A 24,276-nucleotide genomic window follows, 5' to 3' on the forward strand; every position below is an offset into this window, starting at 1 on the left:
ATTCTTCAGTGCTCAGCTTTCTTTATAGTCCAACTCTCACATCCATACATGACTACTGGAAAAACCACAGCCTTGACTAGATGGACTCTAGTTGACAAAGTAATGTCTCTGCTTTTTAATATGCTATCTAGGTTGGTCATAACTTTCCTTCCAAGGAGTAAGCATCTTTTAATTTCATGGCTGCAGTTACCATCTGCAGTGATTTTAGAGCCCCCCAAAATAAAGTCAGCCACGGTTTCCACTGTTTCCCATCTATTTGCCATGAAGTGATGGGACCGGATGCCATGATCTTAGTTTTCTGAATGTTGAGCTTTAAGCCAACTTTTTTTTACTCTCCTCTTTCACTTTCATCAAGAGGCTCTTTAGTTCTTCTTCACTTTCTGCCATAAGGGTGGTGTCATCTGCATATCTGAGGTTATTGATATTTCTCCTCTCAATCTTGAGTCCAGCTTGTGCTTCATCCAGCCCAGCGTTTCTCATGATGTACTCTGCATATAAGTTAAATAAGCAGGGTGACAATATACAGCCTTGATGTACTCCTTTTCCTATTTGGAACCAGTCTGTTGTTCCATGTCCAGTTCTAACTGTTGCTTCCTGACCTGCATACAGGTTTCTCAAGAGGCAGGTCAGGTGGTCTGGTATTCCCATCTCTTTCAGAATTTTCCACAGTTTATTGTGATCCACACAGTCAAAGGCTTTGGCATAGTCAATAAAGCAGAAATAGATGTTTTTCTGGAACTCTCTGGCTTTTTCGATAAATTCATTGGATGCTGGCAATTTGATCTCTGGTTCCTCTGCCTTTTCTAAAACCAGCTTGAACATCTGGAAGTTCATGGTTCACGTATTGCTGAAGCCTGGCTTGGAGAATTTTGAGCATTACTTTGCTAGCGTGTGAGATGAGTGCAATTGTGTGGTAGTTTGAGCATTCTTTGGCATTGCATTTCTTAGGGATTGGAATGAAAATTGACCTTTTCCAGTCCTGTGGGCACTGATGAGTTTTCCATATTTGCTGGCATATTGAATGCAGCACTTTCATAGCATCATCTTTTAGGATTTGAAATAGCTCAACTGGAATTCCATCACCTCCACTAGCTTTGTTCATAGTGATACTTCTTAAGGTCCACTTGATTTCACATTCCAGGATGTCTGGCTCCAGGTGAGTGATCACACCATCGTGATTATCTGGGTCATGAAGACCTTTTTTGTATAGTTCTCTGTGTATTCTTGCCACCTCTTCTTAATATCTTCTGCTTCTGTTTGGTCCATACCATTTCTGTCCTTTATTGAGCCCATCTTTGCATGAAATGTTCCCTTGGTATCTCTAATTTTCTCTAGTCTTTCCCATTCTATTTTTTCCCCTCTATTTCTTTGCACTGATCACCGAGGAAGGCTTTCTTATATCTACTTGTTATTCTTTTTAACTCTTCATTCAAATGGGTATATCTTTCCTTTTCTCCTTTGCTTTTCATTTCTCTTCTTTTCACAGCAATTTGTAACGCCTCCTCAGACAGCCATTTTGCTTTTTTGCATTTCTTTTTCTTGGCGATGGTCTTGATCCTTGCCTCCTGTACAATGTCATGAACCTCCATCCATAGTTCATTAGGCACTCTGTCTATCAGATCTAGTCCCTTAAATCTATTTCTCACTTCTACTATATAGTCATAAGGGATTTGATTTAGGTCATACCTGAATGGTCTAGTGGTTTTCCCCACTTTCTTCAATTTAAGTCTGAATTTGGCAATAAGGAGTTCGTGTTCTGAGTGACAGTCAGCTCCTGGTCTTGTTAAACATGAGGTAATTTGAGGCAGCAATACATAACTAATATATTAGAGAAAGCCAGGGCACAGACAAAAATAAAATTAAAACAAAGCAAAACAAAAGAGATACTCCTATGCTACTGGGCCCAAGTATTATCTAGAATGGAAAAAGGAAAGCATATTGGTATATTGACTTGTCTTAAATTTTTTTTTTTTTAAATGACAGTCCTAGTCTATTCAGGCTGCTGTAACAGAACACCACAGACTTGATTTAAATATTAGGCATTTCTTTCTCACAGATCTAGAGATGGGGAAGTCTAAGATTAAGATGCCAGCAGTTTGGATTCTTGGTAAGGACCCTCTTCCTGGTTTGCAGATGGTTGCCTTCTTGCTGTTATCCTCACATGACAGAGAAAACAAGTTTCAGTCTCTCTTCTTCTTATAAGGGCACTAATTCCATCAAGGGAGAGTTCCATCTCCATGATCTCACTTAAACCACTTATTTCACAAAGGCTCCACCGGTGGGTGGGGCAGAATCAGGTGGGTTAGTGCTTTGACATGTGAACTTCGGGGAGACACACTCAGTCCATAACAACCACAAGTGGTCATTTTCCATAGTTACTGAATTTCAGAGTGAGATTTACATGTAACTATGATATTTCTGTGGACACATATGAAATTTGACACTTAACTTACTATAATTAACATAATAGGTAAAAATAAGTTAAGAAGCAACATTGCTCTATATTAACTGCTAACTCTCATGGGCAGGGCAACTGTGAGATCCACGGTATGGTCAAACAACCATTTCTGTCATGGTTCAGTTCAAGCATTTCTTGTTGTCCCGAACTGCATTATTTATGATCCTTTCTATGCCTTGAGCCATCTGTGTGGGAAAAGCGGCTACTTGTGTCAGAGATTTTAATGCTAAGTGAACACACTTCTCTTTTTCCTCCTCAAATAGCCAGACTTCAGAATTTAACTCTGGTAGCTATAGCTTTAGCTTTCCTTGTGCTTTTGAACAATTGCAATAACATATATTAAGCTAACCTTGAGCTACAAATACTCTGCGACTTGCCTAGTAATTATGTCAGTGATCAGTAACTCCTTAGGTGGCCAGATCTTCATTTGTTAACTCTAATTTAGGGTTTCACATGATAGTACCCCTTTGAAAAGCTAGAATTTTCTCTAGCTAGGTTGAAACATTTTATGCATGAACATTATAAAATATTTAATAAGCTTCTTTAAAGTTAAATTTTAAAGCCAACCTCATAAATTTAGAATGATCCTTACTTTTGCCTTTCTGTATCCAGATGGGAGAGGAGAATAATTAATCTTCTTAATCTTGACTTAAAGAGCTGTCAGACCATCTGAGGATGATAGCTCACTGTTAACGTATCAGCAGTTGCTGGAGAGTTTGGCTAAGCTACTCTATAATATTGCTGCCTCGGCATCCATTTTGTGTGACCTAGCAGCCTGCAGGGGCCTTGAACTAACACTAGCCCCTCCTGTGAATGTATGCCATAGATAACAGCCCTGCGGGTCACAAGTGAATGTTAAGTTACTGATATGACCCCCCTCCCAGTGGCCCTTGTGATAAATAGTCTCTCTCATCCTCTCAGGGGCTTCACTGTGTACCTCTTAGATAAGACCCCTGTGAAGCTTACCAAAACCCTGCTCTTCCTAGTTCAAATTGCCCAGAAATCCCAAAGCACTCTACCACAAGTCCTGCTTCTCTCTGACTGCACCCTGCCTCACCCTTCCTGTGTGGGCCCTCAAGGCGTGTTGCATGCTTCCTTCAGGACTTGTGAAAAATAAACTTCTCTATGTCCATTTTCCTAGTGGTCTTTGGTTGGACAGCAGCTATCCATCCAACACCCCAGAACTCTAGTAACAAAACCATAGCAGGCGGCTCTATTAATATTAGACAAAACAGACTATAAAAGAATGTTGGCAGATATAAAGAGGAAAGTTTTCTAAAAGAGTCAATCCATCAGAAATACATAACAATTACTAAGATATAGAAAACAGAGCCCACAAATACATGAAATATAAGCTCTCAGAATTGAGGAGACAATAATTGGAGACTTTAATACCCCGCTTTCAGTAACAGAAAGAACACTATTAGGCAGAAGGTCAGCAAGGAATTAAAAGACTTGAACAACACTATACACCATCTTGACCTAGTAGACATCTGTGGAGCACTCTGCCCAATCACAGAAAAATGCAAATTCTTTTCAAGGGCTGGAACATTCTCTGGAATAGATTATATACTAGGCCATAAACCAAGTGTCAATAAATTAGAAAGAAGTGAAATTACACAAGTATGCTATTTGATCACAACGGAGTGAAACTCTAAATTAATAACAAAGAAATTTGGGAAATTAAAAAATATATGGAAAAGAACAACAAACTTATAAATAAACAACAGACAAAGACATATCAAAAGGAAAATCAGTAAATAGTTTGACATGAATGACATGAGGGACACAAGATAACAAACATAACAAAAGTTATGGGATGCAGTTAAAGAAGTGTTGACAGGAAACTCAGAGTTCAAAGCCTACATTAAAAAAAGAAGAAACATTGCAAATCAATAACCTAGTCTTCTACTTTAAAATACTTTAGGGAAAGAGGAAAAGCAAAAAAAACTTGAAAGCATGCAAAAAGAAAAAAATAATGAAAAACATAATTAAAAAAAAAGAGAAAACCAACAAAACTAAAAGTTGGTTCTTTGAAAACATCAACAAAATTGACAAACTTTTAGCTAAACTGACCAAGAAAAAAGAGAGAAAGCTCACATTACTAAAATTAGGAATTGAAGAAGAGACATTAATATTGACCTTACAGATATTAAAAGGATTATAAAGGAATACTATGACGACTTGTAGGCCAACAAATTAGAAAATTCAGATGAACTAGACATATTCCTAGAAAGACACAAACTACCAAAACTGACTCAAGAATAAATAGAATATCTGAATAAATCTATAAGAGATAATCCACAATGAAAAACCCAGTTCCAGATAACTTCACTGCAGAATTCTACCAAACATTTAAAGAGGAAGAAAACAGAAATTCTTTATGAATATTTTCAAAGAATAAAAAAGGAGGAAACAAGGTGGGAGGGGGGATCGGGATTGGGAATACATGTAAATCCATGGCTGATTCATATCGATGAAAAAAACAAAAAAATAAAAAAAAAAAAAAAGGAGGAAACATTTCTCACCTCATTCTATGAAGCTAGTATTAGCCTGATAAAATGAAATAAAGACATCACAAGAAAACTACAGATCAGTATCTTTTGTGAATACAGATATATTGATTTTCAACAAAATGCTAGCAAACTGGATCTAGCAATACACACACACACACACACACCCGCAAACCTCTAAATACCATAACGATAATAGAGATGAAGAAATCTGATTTCATATTGGATCTGCCTCTTTAATCTTTGTATTCTATTGCTTTTGCTACAAGTTAATCACTAAAGGGATTTTGCTGATAGCTTAAAGTATACATAATGACCCATCTTCAGGGACTGCACCTCCCATGCCTGAAGGTCAAGCTAAAATTCCTTTGTTTAAGATCACAGTAAATAAGCTAAACAGACCCATCTGTGAATGACTGTAGGAAGTTCAGTTCAGTCGCTCAGTCATGTCCAACTCTTTGTGACCCCATGGACTGTAACACGCCAGGTTTCCCTGTCCATCACCAACTCCCGGAGTTTATTCTAACTCATGTCCACTTTGTTGGTGATACCATCCAACCATCTCATCCTCTGTCATCCCCTTCTCCTTCTGCCTTCAATCTTTCCCAGCATCAGGGTCTTTTCAAATGAGTCAGCTCTTCGCATCAGGGGGCCAAAATATTGAAGTTTCAGCTTCAACATCAGTCCCTCCAATGAACACCCAGGACTGATTTCCTTTAGGATGGACTGGTTGGATCTGCTTGCAGTCCAAGTGACTCTCAAGAGTCTTCTCCAACACCACAGTTCAAAAGCATCAATTCTTCTGCACTCAGCTTTCTTTATAGCCCAACTTTCACATCCATTCATGACTACTAGAAAAACCATAGCCTTGACTAGACGGACCTTTGTTGACAAAGTAATGTCTCTGCATTTTAATATGCTATCTAGGTTGGTCATAACTTTCCTTCCAAGGAGTAAATGTTTTTTAATTTCATGACTGCAATCACTATCTGCAGTGATTTTGGAGCCCCCCAAAATAAAGTCAGCCACTGTTTCCACTGTTTCCCCATCTATTTGCCATGAAGTGATGGGACTGGATGCCATGATCTTAGTTTTCTGAATGTTGAGCTTTAAGCCAACTTTTTCACTCTCCTCTTTCACTTTCATCAAGAGGCTCTTTAGTTCTTCACTTTCTGCCATAAGGGTGGTGTCATCTGCATATCTGAGGTTATTGATATTTCTCCTGGAAACCTTGATTCCAGCTTGTGCTTCCTCCAGCCCAGTGTTTCTCATGAGGTACTCTGCAAATAAGTTAAATAAGCAGGGTGACAATATACAGACTTGACATACTCCTTTTCCTATTTGGAATCAGTCTGTTGTTCCATGTCCAGTTCTAACCAACCACAGCTTGTCTAACTCAACGAAACTAAGCCATGCCATGTGGGGTCACCCAAGATGGATGGGTCATGGTGGAGACGTCTGACAGAATGTGGTCCACTGGAGAAGGGAATGGCAAACCACTTCAGTATTCTTGCCTTGAGACCCCATTGAACAGTATGAAAAGGCAAAAAGATAGGACACTGAAAGATGAACACTCCAGGTCGGTAAGTGCCCAATATGCTACTGGAGATCAGTGGAAAAATAACTCCAGAAAGAATGAAGGGATGGAGCCAAAGCAAAAACAACACCCAGTTGTGGATGTGACTGGTGACAGAAGCAAGGTCCAATGCTATAAAGAGCAATATTGCATAGGAACCTGGAATGTTAGGTCCATGAATCAAGGCAAATTGGAAGTGGTCAAACAGGAGATGGCAAGAGTGAACGTCGACATTCTAGGAATCAGCGAACTAAGATGGACTGGAATGGGTGAATTTAACTCAGATGACCATTATATCTACTACTGTGGGCAGGAATCCCTTAGAAGAAATGGAGTAGCCATCATAGTCAACAAAAGAGTCTGAAATCCAGTACTTGGATGCAATCTCAAAAACAACAGAATGATCTCTGTTCATTTCCAAGGCAAATCATTCAATATCACGATAAACCAAGTCTATGCCCTGACCAGTAACACTGAAGAAGCTGAAGTTGAATGGTTCTATGAAGACCTATAAGACCTTTTAAAACTAACACCCAAAAAAGATGTCCTCTTCATTATAGGAGACTGGAATGCAAAAGTGGGAAGTCAAGATATACCTGGAGTAACAGGCAAATTTGGCCTTGGAGTACAGAATGAAGCAGGGCAAAGGCTAATAGAGATTTGCCAAGAGAATGCACTGGTCACAGCAAACACCCTCTTCCAACAGCACAAAAGAAGACTCTACACATGGACATCACCAGATGGTCAACACCAAAATCAGGTTGATTATATTCTTTGCAGCCAAAGATGGAGAAGCTCTATATAGTCAGCAAAAACAAGACTGGGACCTGATTGTGGCTCAGATCATGAACTCCTTATTGCCATGAGGTATAAATGGCAGGTATTGCTCCATATTACATATAAGAATATATTTGTGTCCTTTTTACCAGTGTTGCCCATACTTTATAGTAAAAGCACAGCATATCTATAATTATAATTTTCCTCATTAATTCATTCATTCAACAAATATCTATCAGACATTTACTATGTGCCAGGTTCTAAAGTGACTTGGCATTAAACCTTGTAGATTTCAGTAATGAGCAGAACAGAGAAGTTTCATGTCTTATTGGGTGAGAAAAGAAACTAGAGAATAAACACAGATGCGAATCAGTTTAATACTACATAGAGAATTAGCATGGACAAATATGATGGGTAATGTGATTCACAGACTGATCAGTTAGAAATCTGTTATTGAAGCAACAGATGATAGAAACTTGAACCAAGCTATGGAGATGTACAGTAGAGAAGGTAGAGTTCATTGGATTTGCTGATGGAGTACATAAAGAGTATGTGAAAAGAGAACAATAATAAAGAATTAAAATGTAAATTTTTGCCTTGTACAACCAGATGGACCTTGGGGCTCTTAACTGAAATGTAAAACTAGGAGGAGAATCTAGAATTTTACTTTTTGACCCTGTTATATTTAAGCTACACATTAGATATTCAAAAGATGTTCAGCAAAGAGTTGAATATTGTTGAAAAAGAAATATCTCAAAATGGAGTTTTTTGTCCCCCATGACAGCAAACCAGGCTTGAAGTGGCAATCTCATGATAAACACCTTGCCAGTTCTTTTCCCCTCAAAAAGCCCTGAAAAATAATACTTTCTTCACGTTTGCTAATAACTCCCTCGTGTCACCCTTCTTCCTACAAAAGCCTTCTATTTTGTACAACCTGAAGGAGAGCTCTTCTAGCTGCTGGATGGGATGCTGTCTGATTCAAGCATCACCTAATGACAGAGACAGATGGATCTTTAAATTTATTTGGTTGAATTTTGTATTTTAACAATATACATGTCTGAAGGTGAGAGAAAGGTGAGAGCTGGAACGACAGGCATATTGATGGCTTTTAAAGCCAGAATTACGGTTATCTGGGGGCTTCGCTGGCGGCTCAGAAGTTAAAGCGTCTGCCTGCAATGCAGGAGACCTGGGTTCGATCCCTGAGTTGGGAAGATTCCCTGGAGAAGGAAATGGCAACCCACTCCGGTATTCTTGCCTGGAGAATCCCATGGCCGGAGGAACCTGGTAGGCTACAGTCCATGGGGTAGCAAAGGGTCGGACAGGACTGAGCGACTTCACTTTCACTTTCAAGGTTATCTGGAAGAGTGTGTGGATATAAAAAGGAGGGGGCCGGTATAGCATCCCAGAGCAAGCCAATGTCTGGAAGTCAAGTACTGAAGGACCGCCAAGAAGTTTCAGGAGCAGCTATAAGAAAGGGGAGTGCGGGGCGGGGTGGGGGGGGGGAGAGGAGCAAATGAGGCACCATAGTGCACCTTTCAAGAAAAGTTTGTGACAGAATGCTGCTGGCAGTCAAGTAAATTACTAGTGCCCTACAAAGGGCCTTGCACCTAAGGGGTGGGGAAATTAGCCAACTGAATTGAGTTTAGGAGGAAATGTGAGGCCAGGAGGTGTAACGGCAATTATTCAAATATTTTCATTTGACTGATTAACACTTTTTAAAGACAGCGCCTATTTTGATTTGCATTTATATTTACAAATGCTTGGGGAAAAATCTTAAGTATTTGTTACAAACTTATGTGTCTTGTCCCATTTTGAATTTCTGATCTAGTATTTCTGTAACTAATGATTTACAAAAAACTGAGAGATAACTACATTCTAAAGTGCATACATGTGCATGAAATATGTACAGGTCGATAGTTTTTAACATATGTGTACACCCGTGTGTAACTACTTTTCAGGCCAAGATATACAATATACAGGGAATCCATGAAGTCTCCCTTATGCCGCTCCAGTCTCTCGAATCCTCCAGAAGTAAACAGATATTCTGACTCTTATAAACATCCATTAGCTTTCTTAGGAAAATTTTCAAATGAAACAAGAAAACTCTGATGAACATTTAATTGGAAACTGCTTTAGTTTAAACTTACCAACTGTATTCAGTAAGTATAAATACCAAACATTGGCGCCAAAATCCGGATGCAAATTTTTAAGCCTTTCCTCTCTAAAGTCCCGCCCCATTTTGTACACCACGCCCTCGGTTCATTTCTGCAAGACGGCTCTGGGGCAAACCAGAAAGGAGGAAGAGAAGCTTCTCTGTCATGCGCACTAAGGGCGCTCCCTTCTTTTTTTCCTCAACCAATCCACTAGGACCCAGCTTCGTCCTGCGCATTGCGCGTCCTCAAGGCGCGCGCGCGCGCGAGCCCTGCCGCGCTCATGCGCACAAACTGATCGGCGGGCGCGGGCGGAAGTGAGGAGCTGCGGCGCGGAGGTGGGGCTGCCTGGGTTGTTGTGGGTGGGCGAAACGGCCGACATGGCGCCGTCCGGGAGTCTCCGGATCCCGGTGGCAGTGTTGCTGTTGTTGCTTTGGGGAGCTTCCTGGGCCCATGGGAGGCGGAGCGACGTGCGCATCATCACGGACGAGAACTGGAGAGAGTTGCTGGAAGGAGAGTGGATGATAGAATTGTGAGTGCGGGGCGGTGGGCTGGGGTCCTAGGTCCAAGTCTGGACGCCCCCAGTATCATCCTCATTCCTCAAATGCGGATCCCAGGCTGCCCGGGACTGCGACTCTGAGCTGTGGGGCGGGAGCCCCCCGACTCCTCGAGATCCCCTGATTCCTATTGGGATCCTCCACTGCCTTGGTCTCACCCTCTCCTCGTTTCTTCCCGGGGAACGCTCTTAAATTTCCCCTGAAGTGTGCATCCTACCTTTGGTTGCTAGGGCTGAAGTGCGCCTGTGAGGTTACGTTCAGCTTTGAATTCTCTTAACTTTTCTTCCTGGCCTTGGAGATGGGGGAAGTGGGTCCCTCTACTTCCTGTATAATTATTTATTTGAGAATGAGTTTTCAGAGACTCACAGACTTATTTCACCAAACTCTACAAAAGAGGAAATTGAACTGAAGTCTTCTCTCCTTTTCTCTAATTACTCTTAAAAAGTAGTCCACTTAGAATGTTACAGTTGGAAACTTTTAAGTTTTATGAATTAGGTATATTTTAAATGCCAAATAAGTTCAAATTGGGTTATCTACAAAAAAAATCCTCATTTCCTTTATCATTAAATTTTTTTTTTTTTTGCTTTTCTTTGCCAACATTTCATTTTTTCCTTTGGGTGTGTGTTTTTGCAACGTACTGAATGTTATGGCTTGTCACTCTCATGTTTCCTAAGTGGTATTGCATTAAACATGCTGTTTGAATAAAATCATGTCTGTGCTAATTCGTTATAATAATGTCCCTTTTGTATCGGTAGATAATAAACTATTTGCCTTTGTTTTTGTCGCTAAATTGGTGGTGGCATTAGTGGTATTAGTAGTGTTAGTGATATTAGTAGAAAACACCCATTTTGAGTGTTAACTGGTGATGGACAGGGAAGCGTGGCCTGCTGCAGTCCATGGGGCCGCAAAGAGTGGGACATAACCGAGCGACTGAACCAAACTGAAACACTTCTAAGCACTTTACATACATTATCATATTAAATTCTTTACACATTCTGTAAGATAGGCCTTATTTCCTGGATTTTACAGATGAGAGACATAGCTTTAATTAATATGTTCAGGTATTGCCATAGTGGCTTTCTTTTTGTCTCCAGAAACTAACACAGTGTAGACATGCAAAGGTTATTACAACAACCCCCTTCCTTAACAAGATTCAGGTTGGTGTTTTCCTGTATGGTTGGGTTGTCAGTTAAGGAGGAAGGTGGAGGTGGACAGCCCTGAGGGAGAATCCAGAAGGCCAGGTCAATAACTCAAGTCATAAAATCAAACAAGGCATAGAACATTAGGGGAAATGTTTATATAGTATGCATATAGTTTGTAACTCAGCGAAACAATTTTCAAAAACTGTTGAAGATACAGGGGTGAGGAAATAGAACCAGGGACAGCATTTGGTTTTCATTGTCCTCAGTAACTTGTTTTAGATTGTACCCATAAGATACTGAACAATTTCATAAATAATGTGTTGAGCAATTGTGATTATGAATTCATATGCAAATTACAATCCAGTATTACTCAAGGAGATTTTTTTTATCAACTTAATTGATCAAACTATATCAATATAGCAATCAAAAGTGGAGTATTAGGGGATTTGAATTAGAGCATCTGTATGAAATTAATACATATGCCATAGTATTTTTCCCTTAGCTTACTGAATATGAAGTTAAACCTTATAAAAAGCACCTAAGAAACAAAAGGAACTTGAAAAACGGTCTAGTATTTCTTATAATAATCTGCTTTTATTACAAGTTAATTATCTACATTAAGTTTATCTTAATCAGGAATTATGTTACAGAGACACTTTGATTGTAATTCAATTTATTGTTGTGGACTTTGGCTTTTGTGTGTGGTACTAGTCTTTTTCCACAATGCTGATTACTTTTGAAAGTTTTATTTTCATAAAATAAGTCAAGAAAATAGAAAATGAAGTACAGAAACTGTATTCTTGTTTTAACAGGTATAGGTTTTATTCTAACTGGTTCCATTAAAAAAAAAACTGTGGTAAATTATGAGATAATATACAACATGGGAAAAGTTGAAAGATTCAGGGCCTTTCAAGGGAATACCAGAAAAGTAATTAAAATGCTTAGTATGCTTGGCCACAGATTTGAAAACCCGAGGTTGACCAAGGTCTGGCCAAAGAATTTCATTTGGCCTGCCTAGTGTTTGTGACTGGGTTAAGTTTTGAGGTAGCATTTTTACATAAAAATGAGGGTTTTCAGCTCCTTTTAAATTAGAATAGCCTGCAGTCCCGGGCCAGCTTCCCTGGGGCCAGCTGTTCCCCTAACAGTCAAGCTGAGTAGTGTTTCCCGCTTTAAAACGAGGCACGTGTTTACTATTCACCACAGCGCTGGATGCTTCCTTTTTTTCATACTAGCACTTTGCATTTGTGACTCTTGCACATAAAATTATTAAAACTGATGAACCCCAAATTCGGCTTTGAGCTTTCTGGCCCCATTATATAGAGAAATCCAAAGGTTTTTAAAGAGCTGTTTTGCACATAAAAAAGTCCCCTTGTGTCTTAAGAGCTTATTCTCAGAATTACTTTTCTGCGATTAGCATTATCAATTCATAGTTCTTGATTTCCAGAGTGTTAGATTCACATTTAAAACCTTTTCGTCTTCACAAAGTTAAACCACTTTGCTATCTTATTTTTAATATAAGATTTTCTTTACAAGTTATACATTTTAGAATTTTTATCCCAAAATGCTCATATTAGAGTGTTTAACTTTTCTTTTTAAACTGTATTTCTTAGTTATGCTCCATGGTGTCCTGCTTGTCAGAATCTTCAACCAGAATGGGAAAGTTTTGCCGAATGGGGAGAAGATCTTGAAGTTAATGTTGCAAAAGTTGATGTCACAGAGCAGCCAGGTACTGTAAGTCTCTGGTTCATTTTGTTTCTTTGCAGGTTAGGATGTGTGTTGATCCTGTTTTCCACGTTGCTGCTGCTGCTAAGTCACTTCAGTCGTGTCCGACTCTGTGCGACACCATAGATGGCAGCCAACCAGGCTCCCCCGTCCCTGGGATTCTCCAGGCAAGAACACTGGAGTGGGTTGCCATTTCCTTCTCCAATGCATGAAAGTGAAAAGTGAAAGTGAAGTCGCTCAGTCATGTCCGACTCTTAGCGACCCCATGCACTGCAGCCTACCAGGCTCCTCTGTCCGTGGGATTTTCCAGGCAAAAGTACTGGAGTGGGTTGCCATTGCCTTCTCCAGTTTTCCACATTACGTGGTCTAAACTCTGCCTTTCATGAGTTTTATGAACAGCTAGTTAAGCTGATTTACCCACCTCCTTAATGAGGGTTCAGTGTGAAGTGTGTTCCCTGGTTGTGTACGGCAGCTTCATTCTTTTCTGTATTTCTCTAAGGGAACTTGGAGGCATCGCCCTCCCCTCACTCTTGCCCATGTAACAACCTCTGATCTTTTCTCGTTTGCATCCCAGGCCCCAGACAAGTATGTAAGACATCTGTGAGAACCCCTAAAACCTTGTGGCTCAGGTGGACCTTGGTCACCCCAGCATTTATATCTATACCAAGCTTAGAATAAGGAGCATGTGGTTGAAGTTCTTGGTAGAGTCCAGGTCACGTTCCCTGACAAATTATCTAAATCTCTGCATTTGGGTTCCAAATTTAATCCGTTAATAATGATTTGAGGATGTGGGCTCTAAATTACAAAGCCCTCATGGTTGTGGCCTCCTGACTTGGCTCCCTGGACAGGTGTCAAGCCCTGCCCTTATGTGATGCTTCCTACCTGTTCTTGGCCACAGTAAACTTGGATTCTTGACTCTGCCCCTATCCCAAATGGGAATAATCTCTACTATTGGTGAGCACTCACTACTATCATAGGTACTGCTCCAAGTGTTTTGCATTTATTTTGTAGTCCTTACACAACCTGTAGGGTAGATAATATCCAGTTTTACAGATCTGAAAGCTGAGCCATAGATTGGTCCTTTGTCATTTTAGTGTTTAACACGTGGTTAATGTTAGCTTATATTGTTACTGCCCATCTTTTGAAAGAGTCATAATATTTTCCATTTTTAACAATACTTTAGAAACTCTATGCTTGTTTTTTGATTATCAAATGCAATTTCATTTGATTTTAGACATAAGACTACAATTATATTGTGCTGTCGCATGACTCATTGCTAGTAATCTCTTTTTTTTAAATTTTATTTTTCCCAATTATTTTTATTAGTTGAAGGCTAGTTAATTTACAATATTGTAGTGGTTTTTGCCATACATTGACATGAATCAGCCATGGATTTACATGTGTTCCCCATCCTGAACCCCCCTCCCACTAGTAATCTTATAGTAGTATAATTGACCAAATGTTTATACATATATATATTCACAAATGTCCTCAATATTCAGATTTTACATACTTTTAAATTAAGATAATGTATAGTATTTTTTTAAGTTGCTTTAAGTATGTAAATGAAATTTCTTTCATTGTTTATGTTTTATAGCTAAACTGTTTTTAGGTCTAATTTCATATTCTTTGCCTATTAGTATTTAAATAATCGAGTCAGCTTTTAAGTAGTTAAAGATCAGCCCATGTAAAACCTGTGTGTTCTTTCTTGTATTTAGTTATAATCTTTCTCATTTGTAGGACTAAGTGGACGATTTATCATAACTGCTCTTCCTACTGTTTATCAGTAAGTATTTGAAAATTCTGTAGTTATGAGGGATGCATCATGGCGTAATCAGAACAGTAGCCTCTAGCCTTGATCATGTTTAAAGAGCATTATATTCAGTAAGTTTATTAGAAGGTTTGTTTCACTTAGTGCTATCTTAGGTACCTTTAGCTGGATGAACGAGGTATGAAATAATCCGTGACCTCAGGGATTTCTAATTGTCTTAGAAAATGACGTGCGCAAGAAATAGTGGCATAAGTGATTATGAGCCTAGAGTTGTGGTAAGTACTGTAGGAAATTTGGTAAGGGGGAAAATCACTGCACTGGACTGGTTCCTGGAGAATATGGAGATTAAACTCAACCTTGGAGGTAGAATTTTTAAGAGTGCAAAGTAAGTGTTCCATCTGAGGATTGTCTCATAAACAGTCATAAATAGGAGCATGGAATGTCCACACATTAGCTCAGAAAGTGCTGTAGCTCAGCCTTGGGAACAGTGGTGGGTGAAACAGTTGTTAAGTTAGAATAAACGCCATTATGTAGTCTTCAGTGTAGGCTCTTTAGTTTGTCTTTATTTTCTAAATTAGCCATAAGCAATCTTAAATCTCTGTATCTGCCCTGAACCTTAAGCTGATGTGTTGACTGCTAGGAGGCACTTGTCTCCTGAAACAAGAAGTCAGCTATTCTGTGTGTATCTTGATTTTCCTTGTCTTTTTTTTCATGTTCATACCTGTTTCCCCTTCTTATTTCCCCTTTGTATCTCTCTAAATACCTGTTCTCTATAAGTGCTTCTCACCCTTTTCATGCAGTCCTTTTCTCCACATGCCCCTTAATTGGCTAGTCAGTCTCCTGGCTTTCTCAACACTCCCTGAAATTTTCTAGAATTTCCTGCCCTTTTCTTTTAATCATATTGTTTATTATGCCCATTCCCCTAATTTTTGTCTGTTGAAATCATACTTATCCTTCAAAAATAGCTCAAATGCCCTTTTCTCCAAAAATCTTTGGTTTTTTGAGTGGGGGTGGTTTTTTGAGTGGGGGCTAACCTGTAATTTTTTGGATGGATTCAGTTCAGTTCAGTCGCTCAGTCGTGTCCAACTCTTTGCAACCCCATGAATCGTAGCACACCAGGCCTCCCTGTCTATCACCAACTCCCGGAGTCTACCCAAACCCATGTCCATTGAGTTGGTGATGCCATCCAGCCATCTCATCCTCTGTCGTCCCCTTCTCCTCCTGCCCCCAATCCCTCCCAGCATCAGGGTCTTTTCCACTGAGTCAACTCTTCGCATGAGGTGGCCAAAGTATTGGAGTTTCAGCTTCAACATCAGTCCTTCCAGTGAACATCCAGGACTGATCTCCTTTAGGATGGACTGGCTGGATCTCCTTGCAGTCCAAGGGACTCTCCAAAGTCTTCTCCAACACCACAGTTCAAAAGCATCAGTTTTTTGGCGCTCAGCTTTCTTCACAGTCCAACTCTCACATCCATACATAAGCACTGGAAAAACCATAGCCTGGACCTTTGCTAGCAAAGTAATGTCTCTGCTTTTTAATATACTATCTAGATTAAGGGCCCTGTAATCTTACTATCAGTAGTGGGGAGTTTTCGCACATGAATGATCAAAATAGAAATGTTAAGTAAGTAGGCCTAGACTGGCAGTGTTATTTAAGGTAGATTGGAAATGGTGAAGATATGGAAATAGGGAGAGCACTTAGGATCCTATGGCAGCGCTCCATACGTTGGAAATGGGAAGGAGGAGGTTGGTGTCAGGAAGAACACAAAGCAGACTGTAAAATAGAATCACTGCACCGCACCAGATGCCTCCAGTGACTTAAAGCTTGATGGCTGAGATGATATGATTATGATTGAAAAGACCAGAAAAATACCTCAAATTGTTCTCCTCTAGTTTAATAATAGCTAATAAATAATAAATGTTAGACACTATTCTAACCACTTTTTCGTGAAGTCATCTTTTTAATGTGTGTATTGTGGCTTAAAAGTAATTTCTGAGATGCATCTACATACCGAATTTCTTTTTCTCCTCAGTTTTTACTGAGATATAATTGACATATAGGGTCTTTTCTGGTGGCTCAGTGGTAAAGAATCCACCTGCTGGTACAGGAGATGAGGATTTGTTCCCTGGTTTGGGAAGATCCCCTGGAGGAGGAAATGGCAACCCACTCCAGTGTTCTTGCCTGGGGAATCCCATGGACGAAGGATCCTGGTGGGCTACAGTCCATGGGCTTGCAAAAGTTAGATACAACCTAGTAACTAAGCAATAACAAATTGATGTATAACTATTAATACTTACTGTATTCTAATTCTACAGTTTTATTATTTGGAAGAGTATAATAAAGTCTTAAAGCTTGTGATTGTTTAAAAATATAACCTCAGTGTTTAATGAAATATGGGGCTAAGATGTCAAGGGTAGGTAATTAGTATAATTTGCTACTTGTGTATTGCTCATTGCTGATTTTGAGTATCAGGATTGATTGTAAAATGAGGTTATAGAAATAGCAAAACAAAGTTTATTTATTCAGCGCTAATATTTACTTCTGATCTTCATTAGTTGTAAAGACGGTGAATTTAGGCGATATCAGGGTCCAAGAACTAAGAAGGACTTCATAAACTTTATAAGTGACAAAGAGTGGAAAAGTATTGAACCCGTTTCATCATGGTTTGGTCCAGGTTCTATTTTGTAAGTATAAAGGGTTTTTCTCTTTATTTATTTCAGAATTAATTGGATCATGTATTTCATGTAAATAAAGCATTTATACTTCATTTTAATTCTAGGATTGTTACAATATGTTCATATTTACTATGTGATATTTTTAGTTTGACTTTTATCTTCTAAGTCTAACAGGTAGTGTGGTCCTTTTTTAAGATAGAGGCATTCTATAGAATTAAGCTGAAAGTCTTGTTAGGAATATTTTAGCTCTGTGAATATAGTCATTTGTATCATCAAAATAATTTCTCTAGAAGTGACATAATGGGTAAAGCTATCATTCGAGCTTAATATTTGAATGAGAAGCCTCAACCATATACTGACTTGTGCTGCTTTTAGATTTCACTTCTTGTTTTAATGTGAATGAATTATTCTACCTGATAACTTTTTATGTGAATAGTATGGATGAGCAATGTCTATGGGGCAGTAAGGATTGGGCATAGCAAGAAGGTTTTCTGTTACTTTCTTGGGGAGTAAGGCCTCACAGGTCATTTGAGACACCTCTGGGAATATTGAGGTTTTCTGAGGCCATCATGGACTCCTCCTAGTCCAGCTAAGTTATCTCTTGCTGTCCTCTTACCAGTTGTGTCTTTGGAGGATGGAGAATTGGAAATACCAGTACATAGAATGCTCTGGATTCTGGGCGTGCAGGAAAGTTTATCCCTAAACAGTGTTTTAAAATAGAAGTTTATCTTTAGGACCTTTTCCTTATACCTCTGAATTGAACTGTTAGAATTCCCCCACTGAACCACCATGCCCACCAAACCCAAGTAAGGTACCTAATGTTCCTGATAGAATCTAATTAGCACAGGCTGCAGTGAGCCTGCACAGTGATTTATGTTTTGGTTCCTTGTTCCTATTCCCATTTTGTGTTTTAAACAACAGAAGCAACATGATTAAAGTACGTTTCTCTGTTGGAGTGAAAATGAACTGATTTTATTTGAAATCTCCTATCGTAAATGATTCTTGCCCTTTCTGATGGAAGAAGTGGGGGTTGGTTGCTTGGAAGTCTCTGTTGACTTCACAGGGCAGCAGTTCACACCTTTCCTGTTAGACTGAATAAAGGGTACTCCTTCCAAGGGTCAGCTTGGCAGGCGCCAGAGACTGGTGATTGGATTAGGCCATTCTGAGTACAGGTGCTCTGGCTTATGTGTGAATTGCTATGTGTTGGTGGTGCTGCTTATGCTAGAGAGAACACACAAACCTAATTTTTGGAGCATACCTTTTTTCTGACTGCCTATCAAAATTACTTGGGTTTAATTATGTGAAAAATAGTTATTTTTACTTCTGTGGTGACTTATTTCTTAGGTAATTATTTTGTTGTTATTAAACTGTATCAAACTAATACTGTTGTAAGTTCTATTTAATTTTACTATGAAAGGAGGGTAATTCTTAGGTGAGAAGGATCGACTCAGAAAGTGCTCCCAGTCTTCCTTCAGGCTGCCTTCCTTGTGTTCTTTGGAGGATTTTAAGGGTGAATAAGAGTTTCCATTTGCTTATAGTGTGCCTAACATCAAACTAGCTGGTTCCATAGAGCTCAACCCGTATTCACAGTACATTGGAGAAACCATCAAGTGAAAGGTTAAAGGCAAAACAACAGAAGAAAAGGAAAAAAAATCAAATGTTTTGTTTGAGGATATTACATAGTGGCAAAAATTCAGAAACTTGATTTTCGCTAATAAGCCTTCTATGGGCCTGAAATCACTGATGTATCACTAACCTTGAATAATATCACCAATAAAATCTGTTGTGTTGGAAATTATAGAGTAAAAAATAGAAAATATAGATAATACACACGTATTCTACTTCAGAGCTGTGTATCTGACTTGGTTTTTCTTTTTAATTTAGGATGAGTAGCATGTCAGCACTCTTTCGGCTCTCTATGTGGATCAGGGTAAGGGCTAAATTTATTTCTATTTTAAACATTTTGACACTGTCACTTTTTAAGAAATGGCTATGATTTTTAGTTAATTTTTTTTTCTTTTGATTTTAGACTTGCCATAACTATTTTATTGAAGACCTTGGATTACCGATTTGGGGATCATATACAGTGTTTGCTTTAGCAACTCTGCTTTCAGGACTATTATTAGGACTTGTAAGTTCTTCATTTTTGGAGTACTAGGAAGAAAAATATTTTAGAATTTTGTAATTTAATATAATTGCTCTAGTTTTTTATCATACACTCAGGTTCTTATGTTTATTTTTGCAGTTCATGATATTTGTGGCGGACTTCCTGTGTCCTTCAAAAAGGCGCAGACCCCAGGCATGCCCTTCCAGTAAGTACATTTTTTAATTTTTTTACTCACTGTAATCCCATTCATTTCTGTAATAAACACAATCACACACGTGACAGGTTGCCTTTCTAGCTAGGGTTTCTAAATTCGGAGTAGTGGCAGAAGAGAGATATATATTTCATGTAAGAATGACATGACAGCCCAGTGCATTTAGGAACATAATAGTCATTATTTTGGCTTTTATAGTGTGGAGAATTTTAACACTGCATGTACCTTAACAGATATTTGATAACCTTTGACCTGATGTCAATTTGTTTGAAAATTCCATAATATTCAAGGATCCATTTGAGTATATTTGGGTCAAAAAAAGTTGAATATATTCCAATCCTGAAGTCATCTCATTGGTATAGTGACCACATTTGAGGCTTTTTCTTTGTATGTTGGTCAAGTCTAAGTTTTTCTGTTAGGATATTGGGGAAAGCAATTCCTGTCATTGCTTTAGGAGTCTCATTAGCTGTGTATTTTACTACAAGATGGGAATTCGAATATTCACTGCTATTTGTCTTAATATAATTTTACCTAGCTATCATTTATTTTTAATTTTGAAAATTATGCTGTTATGAAGGCCTTCTTATTTACTGTTTGTAAAGAACTTTCACTTTCTGTCATCCCATTTGCTTTTCAGCAGCTCTTTAAAGTAGACTGCATAAGTGATACTCTTCCTATTTTGTGACTGAGGAAGCTAAGGCTCCGAGAGATGAACACTGTGTTTCCAGGTTCACGCAGAGATGAGAGCTGAGAGTAGAACCTAAACCCAACTCTTAGCGTGACATTTCTGTTCTGCTGCCTTCGTGACTTAGGACTCAAAACTTCTGAAATGAAATAGAGCAAGTGCAAAGTCATAGAGAACTGAGCAATTTAGAAACATCTCAGTGAAGATGGCAGTTAAGTATTCATTGTTGAAGAACTGATAGGGTTTTAAAAAAATTTCTTAGATAGTTGCACCGATATCAAAAAGCATGCATAGAGGGGAGGGCATAATTTTATCCACCAAGGGCCACTGACCTGTAGGAAAAAATATAATAAGTGCAGATTACTTATTGGACAATTAAGTCAGGGAATGTATGTTTTATTTATATTTTTTGCTTAGAAAACCTTAAACCTAACAACAGATTTGTCTTAGGTAATCTGTTACACTGCTGATGTTAACCCACACTTTAATGTGATATTGCCCCTTCTATACCAGGCTTCTGGATTTGAGTTGTTTTCCATTTTGTGTTTTTGGCTTAGATTTTAAGTTGCTGGGAAAAGACCCAACTGAGTCTAATTTTAACCAAAATAGGAATTTATTGGTTCATGTAGTGAGGAAGCCAGAGGACAGAGTTGACTAAATCCTAGGGCTCAAACGTTTCTGAATTGCTCAGTTCTCTCTGACTTTGTGCTTGTTCCATTTGGGGCTCTTTTTAGTCCTGAGCATAGAATAACTACAGAAAGCTGTAGCTCATAATCCCAGAGTAAGAAGGAAATATACTTCTCCCTATACTCACCTCTTTTGAAAGAATTCGTGTCCTCTGCTTGTGTAGAGGGCTCACTTTTTTTTTTTAACTGTAAATCAGAATTTCTCAGCATTGACACTGTTGGTCTTTTGAGCTGGGTAATTCTTACTTGGACAAGCTGTCTTTATTGAATGTTTAGCATCATCCCCCTGGTTGCCAGTAGCACTGCCCCTCTCAGGCGTAGCAATCAGAAATATCTCCAGACATCGCCAAGTGTTCCAGCAGAATCACCCCTGGTGGAGAAGCGCTGCTCTCAACCGTTGTTTATACTCAGCTACAACTGCATGGGATGGGGCACAGGGAAGGAGTTAACCCAGTAGAAAGAGATATGCCAGACAGATCAAACAACAGATTGTCCCCTGTATGGGAATTCCTTCCTGTGGTCTCTTCTACCTTATACCCCTGTGTTCTTCCTGCCCCATTCTGTATTGCCTGGGATTAGGGACGGTCTTGGACCACTGAACTGAGAAAACTCGTTAGCCAGATTCTGTGTTCTGTATCTCAGTAACATGGTATGTTCTAAGTGTTCTAAGTTTAAGTTAACTTGCAATAGTTCCTATTAACAACTGGGGTGGGGTGGGTAGTGTGTGTATGTACATACTAAAAAAGTAATTGAGCTGTATACTTAAGATAGGTATATTATGTTGTTTGTAATTATGCCTCAGTAAAATTATATATATGGAGAGGAGGAGGCACATTTATGAATCCAGTTAAAAAAAAATCATGTCTAGGAAAATAGCTTTCATCTGATTCCTGTTTGCCTGGGAGCTGAAACAAGGGTACTATTGAAGTTTGTTTTAGTATCCTTATTAGCTAGAAGATTTAATAGTAAATTAATATAGTTTTATTTAAGGCAGTCTATTTTCTTATAGGCATCCATATTCACAGCATTAATTCTGGTTCATTAATTTCTGTTCAGTTTATGAATAGGTGGGTAATAAGAATGAATTCCGTAAGTAAAATGGACCTTCCAGACCAGTTATTTTTACAGTATCATTTGTTCTTGAATACAGCTTTTTCCTTTTGGAAATCCAAACATGATTGATAAGTCATTGCCAAAGCAGTTTATGGGCATATGAATTGTATCTTGATTGTACTCTAACATGACTCTAATACATCAACAACAAAACACTTCTGGCTTTTATCTTTAAGGAAAATTACTACCAGAATCTTCTCAACCTTTGAAAAAAGTGGAGGAAGAACAAGAGGCTGATGTAGAAGATGTTTCAGAAGAGGAATCTGAAAGCAAAGAAGGAACAAACAAAGACTTTGCACAGAATGCTGTAAGACAACGTTCTGTGGGTCCTTCACTGGCCACAGATAAATCCTAGTTAATTTTTACAAATATTTTCATATGATTTTGGCAGAAACAGAAGATCAATTATTTGTTTTGGTTTGAAGTGAACTGTGACTTGCTTGTACATTGCAAGGTTCAGTCTAGCTTGTCATTAGGTTGAACAGTCTACCTTCTGAAAATAAAAGTAGCACTGTGAAAAAATAGGATTTGAAAACAATATGGTGGTTCAAACAGTTCTTTCATTTTTGGAAAATCTGGTGCCAAGCAATAAGATTTCTGTATGTTTGTTTCATAATAACTTTCAAGTCTGTGTTGAAAATTACATTTCCCAAGTATTGCATTATTGAGGTATTTAAGGAGATTACTTTAGAGAAGAAGATTTCTCATTTGATATAATTTTTCTCAGTTTCACTGTGTGAAGAGAACATATTTCCCATTAATGGGAACTTTGCCCATTGTCTCAAGAAATGTGTATTTCAGTAACAACTCTGAAACCCTTTATCTCCTTTAAAGTCCAAAATTTATTCATATTTTTAGATTATGCGACTAATAAAAACTACCTTACTTTAATTACAGTTTTCTACCCATAATAATACAGGATATGTTTAGAAAGTTTATAAAGGTTGGTTGCCTTTTTTGTTCTCCTATGTTCAGTGTATGATTTGTATTTTTCTTACCATGGGTTACATTTTTTATTTTCCAAATTGGATAATTTCCTGGAAATATCTTTCATGTTTTAATAAATTGTTTCAAACTGAAGTTTACCGAAGAATACTTAAAGTGAAAAGCCATCTGATAACTTAAAATCTTGGCTGCCTGTTTCAGATTTTACATCATTCTTGTTGAACCTGTACTTGAACTTCTTTTTTTGGATGTGAAGGTGAACATTCCTGATTTTTATTTGATTTTGTGGAAAAGCCTTGGTATTTCTATTTTGAAAATTCACAGAAGCTTAATATGATATGAAGTTAGCATTCTACTCAGGAAAAAGCATCTTATAGTGTGTGTTTTCAATGTATATTTGTCCTCATCCAAAAAGTTCTTAGTTGATTGTACAAAGTCAACATATGTTTGATGATTTAAACTCATAGAGTTTTATGTTTTTGAAAAGACAAACTGTATTCTCTACTTTCTATTGTGGTATTTCACAGATAGGTATCAGCAAGATGAGACATTTAATGTATTTTTACTCCTTAAAGAGAGTAGTTTTCACCTTACAGCAAAAGAGGAAGTGGGCAGAGTTGTGGAGTAGCAGTATAGAAATGTATTAGCTGCAATAAAAGGAAAAACCATAGATACTCTGAATGGATCACCTCTCTGTTATGGTAATAGTTTCTATAATGTCCCCTTTAAAGGCCTCTCCTTTAGAATATTAAATATTCTACCACTGAAGAGTTTGGATGTGTAATAATTTTGTGATGCTTTAGAAAAATCTAAGCACAAAATAAACTTTTCTAAGTGCTTCACTGAAGCTGAAGGCAAGTGTGATGTCTAATTGATGATTAATTAATATTTAATATTTAAATATTTAACTGATGCTTAATATGTACTTAACAGTGTTCAAGTGAATAGTGGTGTCACTGTATACATACTTGATATGTGTAATCAAAAGGCTAGAGTCATATATATCTCTTGTTATCTGAGATGATAGAGAAATGCTGTTCATTAACTAAGCATTCTATTTTTCTAGTCTTACACATCATATATTTTTAAGTATTTAAGTGATTAAAAAATGCAGTAAGTACAGAAAGTTACAGGTAGACTGAACATGTAAACTTGATATTTCAGAAAAGAAATGTATCTTGTATTACT

General features: G+C 38.1%; 1 protein-coding gene and 1 long non-coding RNA gene across 2 annotated transcripts in view; one reads left to right on the forward strand and one right to left on the reverse strand.

Moving 5' to 3' along the window:
- LOC122443479 overlaps positions 1–9,581 on the reverse strand; it is a 50,358-nt gene extending 40,777 nt beyond the window's left edge. The window contains exon 1 of the long non-coding RNA XR_006270022.1: positions 9,472–9,581. This is a non-coding gene — a long non-coding RNA (uncharacterized LOC122443479). The remainder of the gene's footprint in view (positions 1–9,471) is intronic.
- A 34-nt stretch (positions 9,582–9,615) lies between these two features.
- TMX1 (thioredoxin related transmembrane protein 1) lies at positions 9,616–23,946 on the forward strand. Its single transcript, XM_043471664.1, has 8 exons — positions 9,616–10,006; positions 12,784–12,899; positions 14,636–14,681; positions 17,222–17,350; positions 19,226–19,271; positions 19,371–19,472; positions 19,587–19,653; positions 22,320–23,946. Exons 1-8 carry the CDS (start codon positions 9,855–9,857, stop codon positions 22,496–22,498), a joined length of 837 nt encoding a protein of 278 aa, XP_043327599.1. The 5' UTR covers positions 9,616–9,854; the 3' UTR covers positions 22,499–23,946.
- Positions 23,947–24,276: the final 330 nt, after the last annotated feature.

This window comes from Cervus canadensis, chromosome 6 (genome assembly GCF_019320065.1).
Source record: "Cervus canadensis isolate Bull #8, Minnesota chromosome 6, ASM1932006v1, whole genome shotgun sequence".
Taxonomy (NCBI): Eukaryota; Metazoa; Chordata; class Mammalia; order Artiodactyla; family Cervidae; genus Cervus; species Cervus canadensis.